The following is a 27466-nucleotide window of genomic DNA, read 5'->3' as shown; positions in this document are numbered from 1 at the left end:
TACTGAGGAACAAGATGAAGCTGGAAGAAAACAAGTTATATCTTAAGATAAAGTCTCAAGTCCCTCCTGTCCCTCAGCCACTCCTGTCTCCTGCAGGACTAATAAATGAGTAAACTCCTGTCAGCTATTTGGGTTTCTGTTTCTGGGATTTACCTTTATTAATATAAAATTATACACACCTAAACACAGGTAGTAGCACAGAAGTCTGTGGTTTTTTTATCAGTAACTCAAAGACTTGGAAGTATTAACCATTTCTGGAAAACAGTACTTATTATATAAGTTTTAAACATGTATTCATTCATATTCAGATTTGTAGAAACAGTAATGTATTTTTAAGTTTATGAAGGAAACTAGAGATGGAATAAAAAACTGAATCCTATATAAAAAATGAAACGTGCAATTAACTCATTAGAAGCCACAAAGAAACAAAATTACCACATTTATTTTCTTAAACAATTGAAAAGCCAAAGCCAATACTTAAAAAGGGACAAATAAATAATCTTCCCTCTTTAGAAAACTTAACTGTGTGCAGCAAGGGCAGACTTTGAATCAGTTGCCATATAGATCATCCTACCTGCATGAGTTAGGGTTGCCACACTGTTCAGGAGCCACTATTGTAATCTGAAGATAACACTAATACCACTACGTATCAAAAGGAATGAAAGAACTGCTTCCTTAAATCCTCCCCACATGCACGGGGAGCTGCACACCACTGAATAAGGAAGCTCAAGCTACATAATCCCACTGTGGCAGAAAGTGATTTACAATAAATAACTACAATTACTACAATAAAATATACCTTTAGTAAAAAATACCTTCATTTGTATGACAAAATAGCTCAAAAGGAAGTTAGATCCATCTGCATTTACTCTTTCAAGCTTAACCCCACCAATAAAAGCCATATGAAAAAAAACAAACTTTTTTTTTTTATTTTAAATGTTTTCAACTCCAACTACTATAAATCAGATCAGAGAACAATATAAACCTCCAGAAGCTTACACAGTACAAGTATCAGAAAAAGAGTAGAGATGTATTTAAGTCAACCAATATAAACTAAATGCTCTATGTTTGTATCATGCACAGGAGGAAATTCACATCCTTCTTGCCTGAGTTTGAGGCAGAATTTTACCTGTTAAAGAAGTCAGACCCATACAGGTAGCAGCTACGGCCACACTCAGAACTGCTGCAGCATCCTCCAGTAACACCACATTTGTACTAGGATCACGACTCTGCACGACTGCGTATACAAGAAAAAAAATTACATTGCTTTGGAAAGTTTATCTTTACTACATTATGCACAGTACTTAAACTATATTAACACCAGCAACTTAAGAGAAACATTTCCCTAAGTATATAGGTGTAAACTGAATTTTTGCATATGCACACACTTCTGAAAGCATTCATAAAAACACAGAACAAGCCCTGTGCCAATTATGGAAGCTTCTCCAAAATGTTTGAAAAATTCAAAGGGGCATTTATCCTGAAAAATGCAAGTAGTTTAGTAAACATATCTAAGTAGCATTACTTAAATCAACAGGTTTTCACCTAATTTGTAAAATGTATTTGTTACTAGAATAGAAAACAGATCAACAAAGCAAGGGGAAAGGGAAAACAGTCAAAACTGTTTCTATCATTATGCAAATACTGGTAAAGAGATTCTGTTTTAAATAACCACATACCTTATTGCTAGAACGACACATACCATATTGATAAAATGACAGACCCTTGGCTCGAGCACTCCTGCGAATTTCATTTATAGCAACAAGAAGGGTAGCTGAAACAACACCAAAGTAGTTGCTGAAAATAGTTAGAGGCAAAAAGACTTGTTTCTATTTTGAAGAGAGGGAACTTTTCTTTTTATCATAGCAACAGATCATCAAGAAAGCTCTGATTATTGATACTTTGAATAATGACAAAGCATAAAGCTACCATCTTTTCTACATTCATGTCTCCCATACAGATTGGAACAGTTATATTCACTGATAGTTGAATACCAAAAAGGCATTCTACATACACTTTCCAAATTATGTGTTCTTCAATTTATTACATAGACAGATAAGAAAAAAGTTTTCCCTCTTTTTTTTTGTTTGTTTACAACACAAGTATTTGCAACAGAGCTGAAAACTTTACTGTGTAAGCAAGGACCAATTATTACTGTAATTATTCACATTGTACTCTTAGAGATTACGGATAAATAGAAATATTTCTTGAAACTGCATACCTCCTTCAGATACCAGTGACCCTGCTAAAATGCAGTATGCCTGTATGGAAAAAAAAAGTCTCAATTATTATGTTATATGCATATTTGTACAGATCTCTTCACCATAGCCTATCCAAACGCACCATTCCAGAACCTCATTACCCACTGTGCCATGTAGCTGTCCCTGAATAGAAGGCAACCAATAATATTTGAATTATGCAATATACTGCAAAACAGGAAGGGAGGGCCTCTTGGGAGGGTGAAGGGAGGATGCAGGGTTTAAAGAACAGCTCATTTTGCTATAAGATCAGTTATAGTTTAACATGATCTTTTTCTTAAAACACATTCTCATTAAGGATGGTTTGAGTTAATTGTGTTGGGACTCAAACTGACTCAGGAAGCAAATTTCAGACTGTGCCATTACTTTCTATTAAGTCACCAGTGTTAGATACAATATCAAACAAGATTAGCTTACCCAGAGAAGAGATTCTATAGGATGAGGGTGGAGTAAACCTATGATCCCATGATACCAAGAAAGTCCTGCACCCATCATGAAAATGCCAACTCCACTAATCAGGGAGGCAATATAGCGCATGTTTGTGAAACCATACCTAGATGAAAACAAAGAAAGTGATTTAGGAAAATAAAATTCTCTATCTCTGCAAACATATCTACAAGTTTTTTCCATTAATTTTAACATGTTTTAAATTACCATCATATGACTAGGCATCTATTTCAGACAAAGCTGCTAAATCCAATGTAATACAAGGGGAAAAAAAAGCCACCTGGAAAAGGATACCTAGTACACACAAGGACATCAAGCATAGGTATTTTTTCTAATTTGTTTTTAAACAAGCTATTTACACAGCTGTATTAGCTCTTGTGCAGAGACTGAGGATTTTACTACTAAAAAAAAAAACCCTAAAACCAACATTCATGTCACTTTTACATTTTATTGAAATGCTACTTCTAAATGAAAACTCTAGCCTTATAGGCAGCCAGTCAATGTATTTTACAATGCTAACTTAAAGGGAATAAAATTTGTGACATCTTTAAGTAGTTCAGCTAACTGCAGACATTCAACACTTGCAGTTTTTAAGAGTAGTGGGAAGAGCTGAAGCGATATTAAAAGTGTACCTTTATTCCTTTTTTTGGTATTAACTGCTACTACAAACAGTACATATCTTTAGCAACATTTAAAAACCGATAGTACAAAAGACTATATTGAGGAAGAAGGGAAAAAAAAGTGAGAAAGGGGAAAGAGATACAATGAATATTTAGACAAATTTAAGATTAAAATGTTTTTCATATTACCTGATGCTCTTAATGAAGAAAAGCTTAACTAATTCTGTAAATTAGACATATTTTGAACTAGTGCTTACAGTATGAATGACTTGCCCAAACATGTAAAGCGTAAAGCAGGTCAACACCAGGAAAGTACAATGGAGAATATCACTTCTAACTTTCATTAAGTTGTAAGAACTTATCAATAATATCCCTATTACTCAGATAAAAACAAAGAGTAGTTTAAGTCAAACACATCTCCTTATGACACAAGTAGCTGCCTTGCAGAAAAGCACTTTGTTGAAAATAGGAAGAGGACAGTATTTTTTATTTTTAAAAAGTCTTGTCATTCACATGAACAGTGTTTAAAAACAAAGTAAATCTATCCATTAGAAGAGGCAGAAGAGCCCAGAATAACTTAGAGAAATAATGTCAATTAAAATAATACGCATCCAAAAGCAGACCACACACACACACAAAAAAGTTAAATATAACATGCATCAAGCCACTGAAGCTACAACTCCTGCAGTTTGGAAGAAATCCCTTTTCTTGTCTATTGTAAAATCAATGCATTTCAGACATGACATGAAACAGATTAAAAAGAACCAGGTGACGCACAAACAAGAACTGATCTTACTCCTATATATAATTACCATAATCATTATTTACTCAAAAAACTTACGGGTGACTCGGGTCAGGCGTCCTTGCAGACTGACTGATGCCCAAAGCTAGCAATGCCTATGTAGGACAAAATAAAAAAAACTTTGAATTATTGCTTTCAAGTGTAGTACAACTAATATAAGTATCTGTCTTTATTCCTGAAAAATTATTACAAGCGCTAACTTAAGCAGAATGGAAAAAATACTCACCTGGTTACATGTGTCTGCTAAAGAATGTATGGCTTCTGAAAACATACTTGCAGAACCCGTGTAAACCCAAGCAAGTAGCTTAAAGAAAAAATTCAACCCATTTCTGAAAACAAAGAGAAGAAATAAGCTGAAGAACAACGGAATATTTGGTCTTTAATACTTTCAGCAAAACCACAAGTGCCGTATAATCATGCATACCTGCCAGCAAGTGGTGAAACCAAATATCAGTTTAATCATTAGACACCTGTACAGGCAGATAAGGCATACACATATTCTGCATGGTTACTGTTAAAATGCCATTTCAGCTAAACTTGATATGTAAAGATATACAATTTATTTTTCCAAAATCGTTAACTTCTAAGCAGTCCTGAATAAGTTACACTTCCTGAAAACTACCATCACATTCACTACTCAGAACAACTAATTGCCCACCAGCGGGAGAATACAAGCCTTAACAAATTCTTTTTCTCTTTCTCCAACCCTTTGCCTCCTATACATCCCCCTCCTAATACTGGAGTGCAAGGTTCCCCACTTCAATCTCAGATTGGGCAATTCCCAGTAGGATACAAACAGAAGACAACAGACAGAAAGACAAGGCTGTCATTTGATTACACCGTAAAAATTATCTATGGAACTTTTCCATTAAGATGTCCAGCATGACTTGTCAAGTCTTTTTTAGGTTACGAGCTCACTGGAGTAAGCATTGTGTTATGTTGTACTGAGAAAGGTAACTATTATCCACTAAAATCCGAGTCTACGTTCTCACTTCAAACATTATTAGAATCAGTAGGTTAATTGATACAATCATTTTGCAAAGAAAATCAGACTAGAGGATTATAACATTCTCCTCTATCTTTTTTAATATATTGGAGTTTAGCTTATTGGCAATTTTTAAAAGTATTCAAATGAAATTAAGTGTTATAATTAAGTATTAACAATATCTTGTAGTTGCATTTTTGAACAACCACATGCCAAGAAATTATATTTAAGTTAGAGGAAGCACAAGTCCAGCCCCTTGCCATACACCAAATTATATAGTTGATTAAATAACATTCATTTCCAAGGTCATCCTTAAAGAATTTCTGTGCGAGTACATCCACTTCTTCAAGCAAGAGGTAGCACTGTTTTCTATACCTCCTTCCATCCAAGGACCTGAACATGCTTTACAATTTTTAATTTAGTCTCATTACCTCATGAGATGGTGAAGCACCACCATAATTTATAGGTGGGAAGTAAAAAAATGCATAAGTTAGTAGATAACCCAAGAAGAAAGGAAGGCTGTTGTAACACTAAACCATAATTTAAATTCCCTGTGTTAATTACAAGTTCTTCCAACTCACAGCATAGTGCATCTTTAGCATAGAAAGAAAATTAAATAAACTCCAGTGGGATTCATGAGCACCGTCTCTTGACTTTTGTATTGTTCTTCTCAATGTTGTATTAATGGAGTTGACAGCTTATCTGAAGGCACAATTCAGTTGTGGGGCCCCCACCTGTTCAGATGATACAATAGGCACTCAGCTGATATTTTATTTCACCCCTACAAATTCCAAATTTGTGGGGGGATTTGACATCCTAGAAATCTAAAAATAAACCACACTAAGATTTTCAAATGTCAGGCCCAACAAAATCAATCTGTTAATGATGTCCCGTAAGTTGGAAACATAGGATAGATGAAGAGTGCTACATGGGAAGTAATTACAAAAAAACCTAGTGAGGCTACAGAGCCATCAAGGCTATTTGGTGTTTCCTCTCTGACTAGATGTTCACATCAATATAAGACAATAGATAAAAGTCAGTTGGGGGTGGGGGGGAAGTCAGGTTTTTACTGCAAGTAAAATATGTATTGCTTTGTCCGGGTTTCAGCTGAGATAGAGTTAATTTTCTTTATAGTAGATAGTATGGGGCTATGTTTTAGACTTGTGCTGAAAACAGTGTTGATAATACAGAGATGTTTTAGTTGTTGCTAAGTAATGTTTGCACTGGTCAAGGACTTTTCAGCTCCCCATGCTCTCCCAGGTACAGAAGAAGCTGGGAGGGGACACAGCCAAGATAATTGATCCAAACTGACCAAAGGGCTATTCCATACCATATGACGTCATGCTCAGCATATAAAGCTGGGGAAGAAGGAAGGGGGGGGACGTTCAGAGTGATGGTGTTTGTCTTCCCAAGTAAGCATTACGCGTGCTGGAGCCCTGCTTTCCTGGAGATGGCTGAACACCTGCGTGCCCATGGGAAGTAGTGAATGAATTCCTTGCTTTGCTTTGCTTGTGTGCACGGCTTTTGCTTTCCCTATTAAACTGTCTTTATCTCAACCCACGAGTTTTCTTACTTTTACTCTTCTGATTCTCTCCCCCATCCCACCAGGGGGGAGTGAGTGAGCGGCTGTGTGGGGATTAGTTGCTGGCTGGGGTTAAACCACGACAGCTTTAAGAAACAAATTCACCACTGCATTTGAAAATAGTAAGCCCTATGAAAGTCTAAATTCTGTTGAAGAAATACTACAAAGACTTTAAACAGCAGAGGAAAAATAATCCAAAACCAGCAGATTCTGAGGAAGCAGCTAAAATACTCTGAATCAGTTTGAAACAAAGTTATCTTTTACATCAGTGACCACCAATTCAGAAAGTATTTTCTCTATTGTACTGAAATGAACTCAACTGACTGATTTAGCTACCTCATTTCTATCTGCATGGACCTGAAATAGTAGGAAATCTTAACAGAACTTAAACCAAAGCTAGGTAAAGTCTGAAAAAGATCTATTGTAATGTTTTGGACACCATGCCAAGAAATAACAAAAAAAAATATTTTATTCACTAGGTACAATTCTCTTGCTTATTAAACCTACTACTATACAGCATTTTCTAATAAGCCTGTCTTCCGCACCTAGAAAATAAGCAGTTTCATTCAACACAACTGTTTATAATTGTATTCCAAAGTCCACATAAGAGGCAGACATTCACCAACAGAATGGAAAAAAACAAGTGTTGAAACAGATATACATCTTCCTTGCTGTTAGAAGTCTTGTCAATTTTAGTGTAAAGTCTAAATTTAATTGGTAACTTTAAAATGTACTGATACATAACAGAATCAGCCTTTATTTGGGAAAAAAAATACATAAATGCAAAAGTAGATTAAAATCAATTATTCAAATCAAGGTTCCTAACTTAACAATTTAAATTACAATTTAAAAAAATTCAAATAAATCTATCCTGACTGAACCGTAAATGTGAAAAAATTAAAGGGCATTAATACTTGCTTTTACATATTTATCACTCCAAATTTGTTTCAAAGATAACCACCTCAAAACCCCAAGATGTATATGGGGAACAGGAATTACAGGGAATTGAGAAAAATATATATATAGGGAATTGTACCATCATGTGATTGCTCACTTTTTATACTCTACCTTACAGCATAAGATAATGGTCTAGAAGGACCTGGTCTGATCTACACAACCATCCCTGTCTACCTACATAAAATATTTAGGCTTTTGAAGAAAGGACAGTAAAAAAATAAATGTCAAAATTTAAAAAATCAAACTGAAAATATTCAGATCCATTATGAATCTATGGAAAAAATCTTCTATTTAGGATCTAGATTTGAGAACTAAATACATTTTATCACATCTGTTTCCAAAGAAGCAGTAACATTACTAACATCCTTGACCACTAGTATTTTTTAAAAAATTACATACTGTGCAAACTTTGTATTGTTTAAAAGATAAAGCATTAGCACAACAATGAAATCACTTCAACAGTGCCAGACCCTGAAGAATGTTTTGCTAGTAATAGATCATTCCCTTTCTGATAAAAAACATTACCTTCCTGTATTTCTCCAACAGAGCTTCAAAGTTTTTCCTCACACACAGAATTCTATTAACAACAGAGTGTGCCAGTGCAGCTGGTCTACACCCTCACACGTGGATCCGTAGAGAAGAACTCTGCTTTTGATTGAACCACATTTAATCCTCACCGGGGAAGCCTGAAGTTTGTGAAAAGCCTATCAAATCATTCCAACTGGAGAAGTTAAAACAGGTTGGCGTTTCTTGACCCAAAACCAGAAGCCATTAAAAATTATGCTGATGTCAAAAAGATCAGAGACACAAACAAAGAAGCACTGATGGTGGCACTGACTTAAATCTCTGAAAAGTCATCAGGTATTTGAGGGCCACAAGATCCTTTAACTTCTAAAAAAGCTCCACAAAAAGATGACTGAGCTATACAACAGGCTCCACAAACTTCTGCTGGCCTGGCTGCCAGGCATTCATCTATAAAAGTTCCTAATAATCCAAAAGGTATTTATGAAGTGAAGAAAGTGTAATGTTTATAGCAATGCCCGATTTACAAAGCAGGAGGAAAGGTCTGTTTTCTCTAGATCATTGTAAGAAAGTGAAGGAGGTAGAAGTGACCATACAACATCCCCCCCTTTTTCCTTTTTTTTGTTTTTCTCATTAGAAACATCCAAACTAGCAGTTCTTATACGTTTTTAACTTAGAAAGCTCTGAATAGTTACTATCAGAATACTCAATAAAGAAAGAGGGAGGTTTTCAGTCAAACAAGCTTTGTGGTGTTTTCCCCCCAAGCAAAAAGCATAACTCCTTGAGTTTTCCTACAAAACAATATTTCCTGCTCAAAACATTGTTTCCTGTGCCAAAAAAGCATTTTCCCTATGTTTCTATTTTCCTCCCTTACAGCGATAGCGTCTTAGCAAATAAATACCTTTTATAAAATCAAATGTATTTTTAAAATGCACATGTTTTATGGCAAGTAAATTTTAGCCATCATTTCCTGAGAGAAACTTAACACAATTCTGTGTATTTCATGCCAGATAGTCTCTGTGTTCATTTGCTTTAAATCAGGATCATTAGTTTAGTTTTGTTTCATTCAAACTTGTAAGACATGTGAAAGGCAAAATCCTCCTAAAATATCCCCTTTTCAGTTAGAGAGGAAAAGAGCTGAGTAACAGCAGAAAAAGTTAATTCTTTTCTGTTGGTTATATGGAAGATTGTTTAAAACATATGAAAAGCTTCCTCTCAAGAAAGAGCAAGAAAAAAGGACAACTTTAAATGCCTGCCTCTCCATGTCCTTCAAAATTTTAGTTTTTACTTCAATAAACTGTTTAGTCTGATCAACTTCAAAATTTGCTCTTCTCTGATCAGACATATATTCTATCCCTGATCTCTATATATTGACGAATGTATTTACCTAAACTCTCTCCCATCAACAATGAATAAACAAATCCATTACCTTCAGTTACAGATACACAGGTAGCTTTAGCTTGAATACACAGACTGTTCTCATTTTCAGGATAATAGCAATAAATTGATTTATACTTGCATAAACAAAGTATTTATTTTTTTAAACTTACATGCAAATAGCTACCATTACCACCTTCCCTGGTCCCTTGAAAAACATAGCTGCTGGACTGGAGCGTGGCTGCATAAAGAAATAAGAGATTATTAAAATAAAATAACCAAATCTTGACCTCATGAAGGACCTACCATACAAATTATTAAATAAAAACTTTGCATTCCCTGTATTGCAAAAGCGAAGCTACAGTCCTTGAAGCCTACTAATTTACTACTGATTGCTCACTCAAACTGCAGCTGTGTCTTACACTTTTCTACAAATAAATGGATGGCTATAAAAAGGATAAACAACCAACAAAACCTCCAGCAGGGGCCACTGCAACCATAAGGACAGGAGCCAGCTGTGCAGTGGAAAGATTAAGAAATTATTCTACCATAGCAGAACACCTGGATCTAGGGAACGGGTCTCCTTAAGCAAAGAGGAAGGGCCAGTAGGGCATAGAGAAAAGTGTTAATGTTTTGGGTTTTTTCCTTAAGAAACCTATTTAATTTCTTTACATTAACAATATATTTACTATATATGTTTACAGGCTATAGATGAAATCACAAATACAGCTGCAATTTTGTTAACAGGAAGGCAATTGACTAAAAAAAAAAAAAAGCCTTAGTGGTGGGTTACACTGCCACAATAGGAACCCGTTTAAACTGGCAACATAACATTTACCACTGCATTACAATCAGAGACAGATCCAGTACATTACAGCACAAATAAATCTTCTAATAACATTCAGTTAGTTAAGCTTATGCAACCATTTCACAACTTTTTCCTTCAAAAGGTGTCATCGTACATCTTGTGGCATTTTTCTAGACAAAAACTCTAAAACATCTCTTACCTTAGTATTTCCAAAGAACTCCTTGTATTCCCTCAACAGCCTTTGGTTTCTAAATAGATCTGCAGTACAAAATTGTTATCATAAAGACATACAAGTAACCAGTAGTTTCAGGAACTGAAGTCTATTTCTTTATGGAGCAGCCAGCTTTTAGTAAGAGCTGCATGGTCTATCTTTCTTTGTGGAAAAACTCCTCTCCTGGTATTGTAAATCAGAAACACATATTGTTATATACTCATGCAAAATGCCAAATACAATCTGTTATGATCCTATACATCGTTGCCATTTCTACAAACAAAGGATGATACACAGAGGGAAAAACTCAAAATACACTGCACCAAATCCAGGCATTCTACTGCCTGCCTCCCACCCCTTAACCACAAGGGAGAGGGGGAAGGATGTTTCAAAGCAAGTCTCTTAATGTCAGTATTTTTCCATCCACTAATGATGTTCAGTAACTTCAAAGTAAACATCAGTATACTACAGTATCTAGAAGCTGTAGTGCCAGATCCTCCCCTACAAAGATATACAAAATACATTGTACATAGTAATTTAAATAGATTAAAACAGGCAGTGCAGTACAAGGGTAGCCTGTAAAAAAAGGCAGTTACCACTTCAAGTATACAAGGTTTCAGTATACTATTATGACTGAGTAGTATTTTTTAATGTCATTTTTTGGATTATGTTCAAGAATTATTCTGCTGGTCACTAAAAATTTTGAAGCTACTGACTGCACTCAGTACAAACACTTACAGATACCTTAACAAGTGCCTGCAGCTCTAGCCTTTTTACTAGGAGGCTGTTCCAGTGGCACAACTGTTTCAAAAAAAAAAAAAAAAGACACCTCTAATTTTAAGGTGTACAACTGGAATAAGTACCTTGAAGCAATATTGCCTCTCCTATGATTTTAACTGACTAGACAGATCAAAATCCATTACAAACTACTGATTTGACTGTACCTGTTATTAGTAATACCAGCAAGTATGACAACAATAATTTTAGGCAAAAAGATGATTTGGGCGTGTTTCCCCCCCTTCTGAAGCACAAAGGTAAAATGAATTCATTTCAGAGGAAAAAGAAATGAGTAACGGTATGGTATCAAGATTTGAACTGGTTTTAAGTCTTTTCAAAATTCTTGATTAAAAAAAAAAATCCAAAGCCACTGAAGATGTTAATTATAATCCAAAAATTGAAAGCCCCCCAAAACCAAAGTATGACTATAGATGTCAACTGAATGTATACTCTTGCTGTATCACATAGATGATAAATCATAAGATAGTAACAGACTATATCTGCATAGATAGTAATGTGTTACTCTAGCACTATGCTATAAAACCTTGTCAGTAATTGCTAATTCCAAATTTGTGTGTTCTCAGTGAAATAACACACCATCTAGTGGATTTCTACAATCATACTTTGCTGTCTACATTTGAAGTTATTTGAAAACTCTATACTCACTTTCTCTGTACTTGATCTCTGCCTCTTTACGTCGTTTTCTTTCTCTAGCAAGAGCCTCTGGACTACCCCAAACTTCAAGAGACCTGCACAGAGTAAAAGTAACTTAACATTGGTTCTATTTATGCAACTACTGTTCAGTTTGACTACATTACAAATGCCTTTCCTAAAAGCAGAACATCACATTGTTCTTTCTGATAAGAAGCCACGCAGACTACTTTACAGAATAAAAAGCTGGGCAAGAGGGGGCTGAGGACATGCACTTAATCTCTGAACACATGAAACACACCCTCCAATTTTATATACTCCATGTAATTATTACAATAATGAGTATCTAAAATGTGTTCAGATAGAAAATGGAAAACATTAGTGCCCTTTCACATGGTCAACCTGACTTTTAAAAGTTTTTTTTCCTCTCTCTAAAATATAATCCATTTTAAATGATCCAAACTTTTTCCTTCCTAAAAATGTTCTTACTTTGCCTCTACGTCCGATCTCAGGTACACAGTGAAACTCTCAGTGTCATCATGGGGGCTTCGTCGTTTAATTTTCCTCAGCTGGTCTAAATCACTAAGGAAAGTAGACAAACAATTTAGTGCAAGAAAAAGTTCATATTATTCTAATTTTACTTTTATGTCTGGGTGGTTTTCCACAATTTTGATATTATTAATTTGCAGTACAAAAGAAAAAATGAAGTTGTTTACTTGAGCCAAACAGAACAGATACGCAACATGAAGCAAGTGATCTCTAGGATGCTATTGAAAACCACTGTTTTCCACATTCAAAAGTCCAAATCATGTCCTCACGCTATGAAATACTACACATGGAAGACAAAGTAATAAAACATTGAATAATAAAATATCCAATGAATGATCTGCATGTAATTGATAATGCACACAAGTGCTAAACAACAGGGTTCATGACTTAACATCTCTAAATAGAAATCAGAAGTCACATAACATGAAAAGTTAAGCAATTCAACTTCAAAACCTACACACCCAGCACAAGCTGCAAAAGGTTGGAGATAACAAAACTACTTGGGGGAACAGATAAACTTCCTGTGCTGAGCTATACATTAGGGCGTCTACATTGCGAAGCATCAGGGGGGTTTTTTTGGTGGGTTTTTTGTTTGTTTGTTTGTGTTTTGGGGGTTTTTTTACATAAAACAGAACATTTCATTTTTAGCCCAAACAATTACCTAGTCCTTTTCTCCCCCACCCCGCTTTGGTCAATCCAGCAAAACTTTAGCTAGTTATTTCTCTGCACAACAAGCCAGTTATGATAAAAATATGGCAGAGGACTAAGCATAATTTGTCACTGGATTTTCAGCAAAGACCAAGTCTGGTGACATACAGTATATATAAAAACTGGGGAGGAACAGTGACAGCATACAAAGTTATAAACAAAGCTGCTAAGCTTTAATACGGGTCACACACATAACATGCATGAAATTTGACAGACACCTGAACTATATCAATATTCAGGAAGACCTGCTGGCAGGCATGGCACATAGTAAAAGACGGTAAATATGAATCAAGTAACAATAGTTAGGTTACAATGCACCAGATTATATTTTATTCCAAACTACAGACCTCACGTAACATGAAGTTTCCACTGATCTTTGAGAGATGTTCACATCAAACCATCATGACCCCAAAATGCTGAAACAAGAATTATTTGCCATTCTCCCTATAACTAGCCGCTCTAGAGGTGGACTCCCCCCAACTAGGTTTATGGTCATATAAATACAAATAAATTACTTTAAGAAGGAACTACGGAAACATGCAAACTAAGTGCAAGTTCCTAATCCACAGTAACACTAAGTAAACAAGAACTAACTTCAGCCACTTATGATTATGTATACCACAAAAGCATTTAGAAAAAGTTGCTGTGCAAAATCACTCTACAATCGCAATTACTTTTGAAGCACATACAAACAAACAAATATTCACAATTTAAATTTCAATTCAAACCCATCATACCTGGATTTAAGACAAAACTCATTTATTGCTCTGACTCCAGTGATGAAGTTATTCTGTGTGTATTTTGGTCCATACTCTCTTTTTTTAAGGACTGCTTTCACTTAAAAACAGAAATAGATGAGCGAGTTAAGTCACTCGTGGATACTACAGCAGAAATGTCAAAAGGTAATTCAATCTAGTGTCATATCATGATATCTCTAAGTGGAGATCTGAAAAACAATGCTTGTCAGTGAGATAGAAAACTTCCAGCGAAGAGGAAGGAATGTTCTCCATTGTGGAAATGAGCAAGAGTAGAATGATTTACCTCCAAAACTTCATTCAAATATGGCAATTTAGAAACCCTCGCTCCAGCAGCTGAAATGGCAACATAGAGCTCCATCTCTTTTTTTCCAATGCTTAACCAATTCCGCCTTCTGCAGATTAGATTTTTGACCTTTGCAGACTATACAGAGAACTGAGACAGACTGTATGCATCGTTTTTCTCAACTATTACTTTCAAAATTAGCACACTTAATATTGGGCAGTTATAACAATTAAAAATGCACATTCTTTATTTATAATGCTTTGTATATCTAGAAGATGTACTCTTATCACATCAGATTTTCATGCACAAGGAAAAGAATACTACATGTATTCAGAAAAAGGATAAACGGAATTTTAAATTTATGCCATTATTTCCTGCTTGTCTATACATACATAACTTCATCTAATTTTCAAATGTAAGTCACTATACACTCACTTCCGTTAAAAACGTTACGCTTATTGGAAGAAGAGTTACAATTGCTGAAGGATATAACATTAAAGAACACAAATGAAAACAAAAAGCTCAAATTCTGCAGGTGAGAAAACTTACGAACACACATGAACTTTGTGCGTACCACAGGATTGATATGATTCTATAGTTAGTCCAGAACTTCTCCTTAAGTCACAGGATACTTACAGAAAGATACTGCATTTGAAGACTTTGAGAAAAATTTTTCCAGAGTTCTACCTTGTCTTATTTCTGCGTTTTGAAAGCTTAAAGGCAAAATATATTGCTTGATACTCAACAATGTACTAACACTACAGATATCAATATTTACCATAATAATCTGATTTCTGTCATCCAGTTTGAACTTAAACAATTTTTTAAGTAGTTGAGTAATCACATTCATCCCACAATGCTCCTGAGAGAAGGTGATAAAAAAATTAGAGATTTCCTAAAAACAGTCCATCATTTACTAAGGTTAGAACAGAATGAACATTTTTAAACAAGAAGAATGCTTCCCATCTTTTCTTATTTAAAACAGGTATATATCCAAAGTGTACTAACTTTAGTAAAAAATAACTTGTGGATTTATTAAACACTTACTAATCCATCTTTCAGAAACACAGGTAAATTTCACTAAAAGAAAATACTATAACCAATTGTACATTGCAGAATATCTCAACAATCCTACCCCTAGTTCAAATAACTGTACAAAACTGGCGATAAATGCAGAGAAAAAACCAAATCAATTTGGTATTTCCAAGAGAAGGACAAAGCCCAATAAAAGATGATGTAAATAAAACACTTTAAATAGTAAAATTTTTTAAGATTAGTGATCCTTTAAAAATGTTATTGTCTTAGTAATACTTGGATCAATAAATTTCTAAGTCACAGCAGCATCTGAAGACTACAATTCCACTTTCTAGATTCTATCAAAATCTTTAACATAAAAACTCTTGCTTGCATGTCAATAACTTACAGAGGTAAAACTCTCTTCTCACTGAAAGATCTATTTTTACAATTATTTCACAGTCTAATTTCTCCTATCTTGTATGTTCCCCCTGCACGCATACACTGTGACTACAGACCCAAAGAAATCGACATAAAGGATGTAGACAAAAGTGTACAGAAAATATACATACAGAGACACTGATCTCACCTTGTTACCAACAAGTATTACAATTTGATGTTTCTTTAAATTTGGGGAAAGACAGGAAGGAATTTTGATACAGTTTATATCCTGCTGAGTCACTTTCACCCCAGAGATTATTTTTTTTTTGACAGAGTTTAAAGAGAAATGGCAATTTCTATTTTGATAAAGTTCTTTCCATACACAGAAGGCTAGGAGTGATCAAAAGCACTGGAGTTTTTAATAGCATAATTCTCACAATAACATAATAGAAACATCGGAGTGCAGACGGAGTGAAATCAAGTCATGATAAATTAAAAACATGAAAGAAAGTTATGCTCTTATTTTATCCACTTACGTTTTTAAACAATGTAACTAAAGACAAAACCATGTATTTACTACAGGCACAAATGGGAACATTACAGGACTCAGATTAGACAGTTCATGTGGTCAAAATATATTTAGAAGCAACACTGATTAGATTAACTCAGCAATAAGAAGGAACAGAGGAAGACTTCTAACAAGGAAAGGGGAAGATCAAGTATTCAGCTTAGCCACATTAAGTCTGAGATTGGCGAATGGACACGCCTGAAAACATGCAAGGAGGACAGACTGTGATAACAGATGAGAAAACAAATTAGTCTTTTCCTGACAAACTCATCACCTTAAATGAAACAAGCAAAAACAGACACAGAAGAGTGAGTAATTAGAAGGAATACTGCTATATTGGATTTTTCAGGAGTCATTTTCAAACAAAGCTGACATACCAGAGTGTTTTAAAATGTTATTCACATAACTTGTTACACAATTGAAGAGGAACCACAGTTTCCTTACACATATCTTTTTTGACTACTAGCAGACAGCAGTAAAGTTTCAATACAGGAAGTATTTCTTTACCTTTTACTTGGATTGGCTCTTTAAGGAAAGACTGCTTTTGACCTGCATTGGTCGTATCTTGTCCTGTAAAATAAAAATAAAGCTCACTGTAAATATGGAAGTACCTGCTTTTCTTTCTAGTAAAGAGTTTGGCTCACATAGCAAACTAAGAATATATCCTAATATTGCTTTCCACCCTGATAATTAAAAAACATTTTTGGTAGATTTCCAATATTTAAAACTCTCAAAATAAAAGACAGAAATAGTAAAAAAATAAACAACAAAATAAGACATTTAATATAGCATTGATCAGTAAACTCACAGCAGCTTGCAGAAGAGCACCAACTTGCAACATACTTCAGAAAGTATGTATATTTTTAAAAATATTTTAACAGTGTACTTATAGTTTGGGGCAAGTTTTATGCAAAATTTTAGATTAGTAAATATAATGAATTCTATATAGTTTAAGACTGCTGATCACCTGAGTCTCATAAAGCTTTCAAGCTGTAATTCAATTTTAAGGGACTGAAGCTTTTTCACTTACAAAAAGCTAGCTCCTTAAAATACAGAATATTTAAACTAAAATCCACAACTCTTGTGTCACAAGCTGGAGCTAGAATGAAAACAAAGTATTTTATCTGGCTTTGAAATTTGAGGATATGACTCAATAAAAAGCCAATAAAATATAATTTACATCTTAATATTTGGAAAATAATAGATTCCAGTAATTTCAGTGAGTTTTCTACTTAGAAATCAGAGAAATACAAACAAATATTGCATCCTTATCTCACACATCTCGACATAGCTTTGAGAACAAACACCTTATGATTCTAACACGTTGAACCAACGTACCCACTCTTTTGTGCCCTAACACTCTCTAACATTGGATGTTTGCCACACATCCACAGTCATTAACAAAATTAAAACTTACCTTATTGAAAGTGATAGATAAAAAAAAAAATTTGAAGATTTTTCAAGCAGGTTTGTGTTAATTAATGAGATACTCCTAGCTTAACATGCTACTCAAATTATTTAAAGGTCAGATATTCTTGAAGCTTGGACTACATAACTGTCTTTCCATCAAGCAATTAGCTATTGCCCTAACAGCAACTGAGGACTAAGGCTAATAACAATCCAAGCATACTTTCTTGGAAAAATAACACTTATAAATTTATGAAACTGATCTTATTACACAACAAATAAGGCTGGACCATAAATAACTAGCATTCCTAAAACAGTCATCCCTATCAGTTATTGTTTGACTTGAAAACAAAAGCAAAAAAATCCTTTGCTGTTCCTTTCTTTTCTTACCTGGTTTAAAACACCAGACAGCCGATCTATCAATATTCATGATAAAAAAACTTCAGCTAAGATTGCTTAGCAAAAAACTGAGTAGTAGCTTCTTTTCAGAAACTGCGTGCAACCATTTATGTCATTAAAAGAAATATCACCAGCACTATTTAACAAAAGATTGGGTCATAAGATTGCAGAGGGGGGGAAAAAGGCACAAAACTATCAAGATTTATATCTATGCCCAAAGACCTATGCACAGAGATCTATGTACATCTAGTACCCTTTTAAAGTTTACTACCTCGGCCTAGAGACCAGACAAAATCACAGTGCATCAGTGAGAAAAAAAAATACGGAATCCTTCAATTCACAATTACTGTTTTTCAGACAGGCAGAGGTTGATATGATAGAACTTTGAAGATGAATACATCAATACTTTCAATATAACATTAACAGGAAAAGCATTTCCCAAGTTTACTGATAAAGAAATGGAGGTCCAAAAGAGATCCATTATTTGCTAAATATTCAAGTTACTGGAAAAGTACAGTAATCTTTACAAGTAGTATATTACCTTTTCAGAATTCTATCAAAATATCATGTTTTTTTAAATAATCAGTAGTAATATGTCCATAATGCATAAGAACGTTCTATCCACTAGGGCCCAGAAAACATGCCCTATATGAAGCATGCATATAACAATACACATTCCAAAATAAACTTCAAAGCGATTGTTCCTCTATGCACAATCTCTCTAGGCTACAGTTTCACATACTCTTGCATATGTCAGCCCCCACTCTCAACAAAAGGTAAGTCTCATGGTGCCCATATGGCACCGTTCCACTCAAGGCTTACTATGACTCAAGGCTGCGCTGCCACAAAGGGCAGCGTCTCTCCTCCAGCCATTCTGGAGACAGTGAGCAGGACAGCTTACTGATCCATCCTACCTCTACCCTAGCTCTGCAAAACAAGAAAGCAATTAATTTTTCAAAAAACAGGCCTAAATGTCATTAATGCCAGCACAAGAGAGGGAGTAATCAGATAGGGGTGGGAGAAGGTGGGAACACCCCTTCTGGTGACAGTCAACAATTATATAAACTTAAGGCAATCATGAAAGCAATAGCACTAGACTGTTTTCACATGTCCAATTTTTAACACCAGTAACTGCACGTTAAGAACCCAGAAAATACCAACAACTACAGTCTTTCACTGTATTCAGTCAGAAATTCTTCTGCAAGAATCTCGCCCCCTAGCAACTACCTTCAGCTCAAGACTTTCTAAGAAACATAAACAGTCCTAAGTATTATACTCTTCTAAAAACCAATCACAGACCTAAGAAATAATATCTAATTGTTACACTTAGAACATTTAAGATCCACTTTTGTACTTCCAAACATCAGAAAAGTAATACTCTTAGCTGGCTATAGTTACTAACTTTTAAAGACTGCTGCAAGCCTCAGGAATTTACAAGTTACTAAAGAAAAAATGAATACCTGCTAACCTGACAACAAAGAGAAGAAAGTTTTCTTTAGTAGACCACTTAGTTTTAGACAAAAGCACATAGAAAGAGAGCTTTCATTTTCGAAAGCATTTATCTCTTAAGCACAGTAGTCTTCCAAACATACATCTGTGCAGTCCTACACAGAAAAAAAACAGAGGATGCTACGATGGACCACGGACAAGACAGTTCTGAATTTCACAAGTACCTAACTAGCACAAATTGACAATCAAACTGAACAGGGAGGAGGGTCAGGTTATGCCCATTATATCAAGTGTTTAATGTGAATGCTGTAGGTGTGACAACTGTCAGGTTAGAAAGCCCTAGCAGATGAAACCGCTCAACTTTCTTTACCAGTCATCTATAGCCTGACCTGGAGAATTCAGAGCGCTCAGTATTCACACTCATTCAATATTTATCACTAGTTCATTTCACACAACAAACCTGAAATACTACAAAAAGAATGCAAGTAAGCAAGCAAAGTGGTAAAAGACAAGTAATACATTCCATTTCTTATCCCTTAAATTACCTAATCCCTTCTGACATCAATCATTTTATCATTTAAATTTAAACTTGAACTTAAGTCCTTTAAATACTGGAACAACAAAGAAATAAATTTCAGCATTCCTCCCTGCTTATGCATTTGAAATTTACATATAGATGCCCACAAGCAACAAATACTAAGAATTCTGCAACCGTAATATCACACAATTGAAAAAAAAAAGTTATGAATTGTTAAATACATAAAGTGTTTACATATATATAAATACTCTTTATTTTAGCTTAGTACTACCTGTTCCAACTTTACGTAGGGTTTCTTCAGGGGTTGATCTATTTGTACCTTCTGATCCAAGATCTTTTTTCTGACCATTGGAGGTATAAACTCTCACTTGACTCATCAACTGCACAGGCAGACGATTGCATGGTAGAATATAAGACAGACTCCCACTTTTCACTGAAGCTTGCCATCCTAACAGGAGGAGGAAAAAAAGATGTTTCAGGCAACCATTTTGGAAGGAAAAAAGAAGGGAAAGGGGTCCAGCTACGCCAACATAAGATACAGTAGGTTAGCTTTAAGTACTGACCTGTGCTTATTTTACTAATGTTTAGGAATTACAAAATGGGAGTACACAACATGCTTTCACTGCCTCCCTTCAAACATCCACTCTTAAACTTCATTCTAATGTTAGGGTTCTTTCTCCATACAATCCAGTATGCACTTTTTCCAAAGACCTCTACATGAACTCAAGGGGTTAAAAAAAAAGATACAAAGCTATTTGAAAAGACTGGCTTACGTTAAGTGCCCTTCTAGTCACACTGCCTCAAAATCTTTAAAGAACAAGTATTGATAAAAGAACAAATTCAGAGCACTACAAAACTATTAGCCAGTGTTGCCATTTCATTTCACTCTGTGTACACTCTGTACAAACCACAGCTTACCAATTCAGAAAAAAACTGAACTGTGTGCGTTACACATTAAGAGCAACTTGCTACAGAAATTACATGGGAAAGCACACAACATTGTATAAAACATTTTATACAGAAGAATCTTAAATTTTGCTACATTTACAACAGACAAGTTACAAGATAAATATATAAAAAGCCTATTGAGAAATCACCCTGGGGTAGGCAATCTTCAATTTCAAAAGACTAGCCAAAAGTCCGGTTGTACACAGTAAAGGCCAACCTGTATTAGCAACCAGTTTCTTTTAGGCAGCACAAACACTTCTGTAGAGAGGGTATATAACTCCTCCAACCAGAAATTCAACAAGCAAACTAGCTGCTTTGGAAAGCACTCATTAAAAGAATAAATAAAAAAAAAACCAATAAAAAATTAAGCAGTGCTGGTAAATCAAGTCATACCAAGTATGACTAATCATGTATGAATACTGCACCTCTCAAGAAAATAATGTTTTATAAAACTGTTTATTCCATAAAAGTCTCAACAGCTTTCCTTTTATTTTAGTCCACTATGGTACAGAAGCATCTGCACATATGCATGCACCAATGTGAAACTTACAGAAGAAGAATTTCACCAAAAAAAGTCAGATAAGCTCTTATTGACTATTAGTTGTTGCTAATGTGACAAAAGCCCAGAAAAATCAACTCAACACAGCTCACTGAAGTTACTGATTACAACTTATAAAAGACTACAATAAATACATGGCACAAGATGAGCAATATTGCTTCCTAAGCTTTGGTGATACTGCAGCAATTGAGAAAGGGAAACTTAATCAGCATGTTTAGAGGACATTTTTCCTACTAATCCATACACACACAAGAAACCACTAAAGAAAAAGGTATTTGCTGCAATTCAACCATAAGTAGTTACATGAAGAGGGAGAAAACTGGTCAAACTTAAATTTCGTGGGATCTGTGGCCTAAAGGAAAAGCCAGGGCTCACTTCTCAGACCAATATAAATCCTGTAAGACTTCGCTTCATTTTATAGAATTACTGCAAACTTCAACCCCAACACGGCCATGATGTATCAGTTTTACGTAAAACCGGGGCTGACAGGGCAGCAGGCCTACAAAGGGCGTGTGAAAATACCCGCGATAGGGGATTAGGCTCGTCAGGATACGCCTCGCCAAGCCAGGCAGTTACGAATTCAATACTTTCCTCCTTTTAAAGTCGACACTCGGAAGGCAGCCTGCGCTCTCCGACGGCTCCCGGCCCGGAGATGCCCCACAGCCGGGGACAGTGTCACTGCCTCAAGAGGACTCCCTTCCCGCCCCTGCTGGCGCCCGAGGCCGGCTGGCACCAGGCGCCTGCGAGCGCTGGCACTCGCTTTTCCCCACGCGAGCACGCAGCTCGATTACAGCTTCCTACGAAACTCGACCGGGGAAGGTGGGGGTCCGCCGGCCCGACAGGCCAGGCACGGCCCGGCCCCGCCCGCCCCGGGGGTTTCCCGGCTGCCCGCCGGCGCAACGCAGCGGGCCGTGCCCTGAGGGACTCACCGTGGCAGGCCCGGGGGAGCGGCGCCGCCTGGCACCGCAGGTACAGGCGGTAAAGGCCGCGGCAGCCCCGCCGCTGGGCGGCCAGGGCCGGCATCATGGCGGCGACCGCACGCGGAGCCTGGCCGCTCCCCGCCGCACGCCAGCGGCCGGCGAGCGGGCGGCGATTCGCATCGGAGAAGGCTGGCGCGGCTGCGGCGCGGCGCCCGCTGGCCCCGGACGGCAGCGGTAGCCGGGAGGCCGGCGGTGGGCGGCGCCGCGGCACCCGGATGTGCGGAGGGACCTCGGGGCCGCCGGGCGGCCGCGACGCCCCGGGGCCGCCGCTGACTCACCCGCCCCTCCCGCTGCGCCTGCGCGGAGCAGCCGCCGGCGCGCGCCGCAGGGTCGCGTTGCGTTGCTTCAGCCGTCTCGCCTCGCCTCACCTCGCCTCAGCTCCGTGCCCGCGGAGGGCGAGGTGGCCCCGGGAGGGACCACTTTAAAACCGGCTCGCCTGCATCTAAAGTACGCGTCGGGAGCGCCTGCTGCCCAGGAACTGCTCGTAATAAGGAGATAATACATATGTGGGTGTAACATATGTACGTATGCTAAATTTATTAGCGCAGGAAAATCACGTAGCAATATGGGTTTATAGATAAAAACATTATAACACGTATGCTAAATCTGTTGGCAAGATTTTTATATGAAAATGCACTTCCCTACCCTTAGGTCTCCCCTAAAACGTGATTCCCAGGTCAGTGCTGATAAAACTAATTAAAAACCTGTTTCTTTCTCCAGAGTGCCTTGCAGGTGATCCTGCAGTCAGAGGGTTGTGATGTCTTCTTGTAACCGTCCCAGCCCTGCTGTGACACCTCCTCTTGCTCTTCTCACCTACAGCTTGGCTCAGGACCATGCATGTAATTAGTCCCACTGACATCAGATTACACCCTTTTTTATGAAAAAGCATTTGGGCAATTTTAAGTTTTTCCAGGATAGCTTTGATGTTAGTTTACATGACTCTGACAAAATGTCTCTGGCTTCCTTGTCTTCATTTGCACACTGTGAGGAACATAGGAGCTCACCAGAAGTTAGCTTGGCAGGGAATTTGGATAATTAATGTACCTGATAATCCACAAAGCATTTGATCACTGAGTAGAATGATTACAGTGCCTGTCTTTAACATACCTAATTAGATTTTGAACAAGGTTTGCTGGCACATAACTGCTTTACCAGCCAGCTAGTGATTAGCATTGCCAATACAAATTTTCCTAGAAGCTCGATAGAGGCAGATTGAAGTAAAATACTTGCATAAAATAATTAACATCCATCTTCCCAGTAGTCCAATCACAGCCATACCAGGTGAATCGGGAGTATTGCAACAGATGCTGTGTCGTTAAGTACCAGATGTACAGCAATGGAGTTAAATACTAAATTCACCACAAGTCCTGAAGTAGCAAAGGTGGGATCAATTCACCAATTTTAGTTGGGTCTAACATGCAGCTGATGTATGTTTTGCTGGCTGGTTGTTATTTCAGCAAGAGCCTAACAGTAAAAAAAAAAAGAAGAAACATGAGGTTGACAGAGTTCCCTTTTTTCTCCCTACATAAAGATATTTGAAAGAATATAGAAATTCTTGAAGCATTTGTAATTCCTGAAGAGTCTCTGCCCTACTCTAGAAGAGATGCTAACTGTTGCATTACTTCTAGACCTTTTTTTTTAGGTTTATCATTTCCTATCAAAAAACAAATGGAATTATTAAACTATTTCATATTGTTTTATCCAGCTCAATAACTGAATTTGCCTTGTCTGGTTTTGTTGTTGTAAATATGAAACAGGAAGGAAAATAATAAAGCTGGAATACCGTAGACAGATTAATAGATACTACCAGTGTGGCAGTCAATCAGGATTTAAATGATCAAGGGCTCTGCATGAACCTTTCTATTGATAAATACTGAAACCTGAGGAAGGAGACAAAGAGCAAGCAAAAGAACATCAAAGCCAGTTCAGCATGGGATAGCCAAGTACATAAAGCAATTGATAATGAATTACCATGCCTCCTGGCATGTAGCTGCAGCATCCTAAGACAAAAATCTCAAATCCTTATTTATAAGCATGACAACCATTAGTTATCAGTCATTAGCAATGAATGGAGAAACACCCTAAATGATAGGGAACTGTTTACATATTTCAGCACATCCAAACTATATTAAACAACTTTTTACCTATGGCAGAAACTACTATATATAGCCATAGCGAATAGGTGAGAATATAGGAATTGTTTCTCATTGAGTAGCAACATTTTCATTCAATATAGTTGGAATTGCATCCTAAAGTTTAATTGTGAATAATGGTTAATCAATAGCTATTTTAAGCCCATATTTCATGAAATCAAGCCAGTTTAAAGACAAAAAAAATCTCATTCACATTCAAGTTGCTAAACTCTGACTTGATTAAAAAAAATTATTATTTATATATGCCATGCTTGTACAGGGGCTTCTGTGCCATCTGAACCTCTGGCTAGGGGACAGAGGTTGCTCATACACCTATCACATGAAGATCTTGATATATGCTCATAAGAAGAGGGGGGCTGGCTACCATATCAGGGTCATTTCCTCAGGCATCCTTTTGCAAAAAACTCTAGAACCTTGTTGTATAAAGCATATTACCTTGTCAGTAAAAACTTAGAAAGTTAAGTTGTTTTACCACGTTATAAAGGTCTCCAGGAGGAACAGGGACTATGTGGGCACAACCTTTTAAGATTTAGAACCTGCTTTATGGAGGCACTTGAAAAGTTTACTTAGAACTGCTTACAGATCAAGAAAGACAGGCGACTGGATTGAAATACAGACTTTTGGAAGCTTTTTAACTTGTTCCTGTTTATTTAAAAGAAATAAGTAACTGACTGGATTACTCGAGTTACAACAGTACATCATGATGAAATTCTCCAGTATTACTATCTAGCAAGAAATCTGTGATACGTAAAGGCTAACATACAGTCAATTATTTTAGTGTTCCTTATATGAAAAATGATGTAGTATAAAGCCAATTTGAATATTTTTGAACCTGAAATTCACTAAAGATTTCAAGTTTATACAGTGAAGGAGACTTGCAATGTCCCCAGATCAGCAGCAAGAGCTGAGGTAATGACTTAATATAGTTTAAATTACTCTTTGGGATTCCCATAACATCCTGCCTTGTGTGTCTTTCATACAGCATAGCAAGGTTTCTAAAAGGGAAAGACTGTTTTGATTTTGTACCTTTTATGATACTACACATATATTGTTAACACCAAGCAAATACATACTGGTAGTTCCAAAAAAAGTATGAATACATAAAGTATCCAGTGATTCCAAACAGCCTTTAATTTTTTCAGGTGAAATATTTAAATTAGCAGAAAAAGATAAAATATTTTGTGGTGGGCAGGTGCATGAGGGGAATGACTCTTCCAAAGCACAAAACGGTGAATCTACAGAAGTCTGCGTAACACCACTCTGAGTCACATAGGTCTGTAAAGTTATTTCATGGTCACTGGGTCAAAGATAAACATAAACTAGAAGTAAATATCTTTCATTTCCAGCACATGGATAAGTGTTTTCAATTATTCACATGCAGTTCATTCACCTGAACACCAGCAGAGTCATCTTCAGTTTCTTCAACTGTGTGCAGCAGTGCTCAACCAGCTCTTGGGACCCCAGCAGCAGCCAGGCAGCCAGTGATCTCCTGCTGCTGCTGGAGCAGCTTGCGGTCCTCTCACAGCACAGGCTGGCAACCACATCCTGTCCTCAGGAACCCAGGTGACACATGCCAGATCTTCTGGGATGCTAAGCTGACATCAGTACTGCAGAATCAGTTGAACTGGGAGTACAATAAAGCAGAGGGAGGGAATTCCAGAAGAGAGAAAGGGTTTCACAAGAGCAGACAACAGAAGATAGGACAGGTAAAGAAGGGAAGGAATATCAGGATAGGGGAACAATGGGATAAATTTTGAGGGCTAGAGATTGACAGCAGGCATGGAGGCAGAGATATCATTTGGCCCTTTATTTAGTGCTCAAAAGACCTCAGGACACCACATGTTGTTTCCATGGTTTGGAAGCCCTCCTATTGCCATGTGCACTTGGTACAACACAAGAACTTGGCAGTAATGCATCCCCCCCACCAGTCAGGCCCTGTATCCCTGACAGAGACTGGAGCTCATTAGGAGTGAGCCTAGAGCAGATGTGCCAGTTTGGTTTCACAGTAAATAAGAACAATCAGGGGATTTGCTTAAAAAACCCGCTATAGCTCTGATTTATCACACCAATGCAGGCACTCCTTTTAGCTACCCAATACTCTGTTTTCCTAAAGGGAGACATTACATTTTTAAAGAATTTGCTCTCCCACTGGGGAATGAAGAGTCACTTGCCTATCTCAAAAAAAAAAAATCAGTGGGACTTATACTGGGACATATGCAGCTACAATCAAATTAGGGAGAAGGGAAAGATTCATACGACATATATCCAGAAAAGTGCGCTTCATGGTTATGCAGGAAAAAGATTAAAATACTACTGTTCCTGTATCAATAATCCCACACACACACACAAAACACTTCCATTGTAAAGCAGCAACATCCTAAGCAAAAAGGAATCAGGATTCTGCTAATATAATTGCTGTGCTTTATGACTGCAAGGATTTGACAATAAATGTTTTAAGATCTTTATTATGGGACACTCTCACAGATCATAGGGTCTTTTAGCTTCCCAACAATCACAACAAACATTTGGGCTTGTGAGTAGTTACTTGTTTAAAAGAAATGTTAACCATAATCTGGTTTTCTTTTGTTCTCCTTTCTAATGCATAAGGCAGATAGATACTGGCAAAGCCAAAGTACAATAAATCATGAAGAGACATTATTCTCCTGAGAAATTTAAAGGGAAAAAGACTCTCCTGTAGCCAGTAGGCACATGAGGAACACATTAAATTGCTAAAATGTTTTGCTTCATAGTTCCAAACCAGCCACTAGAGGTCAG

General features: G+C 36.8%; 1 protein-coding gene across 1 annotated transcript in view; it reads right to left on the bottom strand.

Annotated features, from left to right (window-relative positions):
* The window catches only part of SLC30A9 (solute carrier family 30 member 9), a 39243-nt gene extending 16449 nt beyond the window's left edge, over window positions 1-22794 (bottom strand). The window contains exons 1-14 of the mRNA XM_072861395.1: window positions 22488-22794; window positions 20323-20499; window positions 16766-16828; window positions 13992-14091; window positions 12487-12579; window positions 12013-12095; window positions 10558-10616; window positions 9724-9791; window positions 4354-4456; window positions 4167-4222; window positions 2676-2811; window positions 2222-2261; window positions 1703-1774; window positions 1130-1237 (exon numbers count right to left, since the gene is read on the bottom strand). Of these exons, the coding sequence (XP_072717496.1) occupies window positions 1130-1237; window positions 1703-1774; window positions 2222-2261; window positions 2676-2811; window positions 4167-4222; window positions 4354-4456; window positions 9724-9791; window positions 10558-10616; window positions 12013-12095; window positions 12487-12579; window positions 13992-14091; window positions 16766-16828; window positions 20323-20499; window positions 22488-22584 (1255 nt within the window). The 5' untranslated portion in view covers window positions 22585-22794. The remainder of the gene's footprint in view (window positions 1-1129; window positions 1238-1702; window positions 1775-2221; window positions 2262-2675; window positions 2812-4166; window positions 4223-4353; window positions 4457-9723; window positions 9792-10557; window positions 10617-12012; window positions 12096-12486; window positions 12580-13991; window positions 14092-16765; window positions 16829-20322; window positions 20500-22487) is intronic.
* Window positions 22795-27466: the final 4672 nt, after the last annotated feature.

Source organism: Ciconia boyciana, chromosome 5, assembly GCF_034638445.1.
Source record: "Ciconia boyciana chromosome 5, ASM3463844v1, whole genome shotgun sequence".
In the NCBI taxonomy this organism is placed as follows: Eukaryota; Metazoa; Chordata; class Aves; order Ciconiiformes; family Ciconiidae; genus Ciconia; species Ciconia boyciana.
The sequence above is the reverse complement of the archived record's forward strand: the minus strand, read 5'-3'. Positions and strand labels throughout refer to the sequence as shown.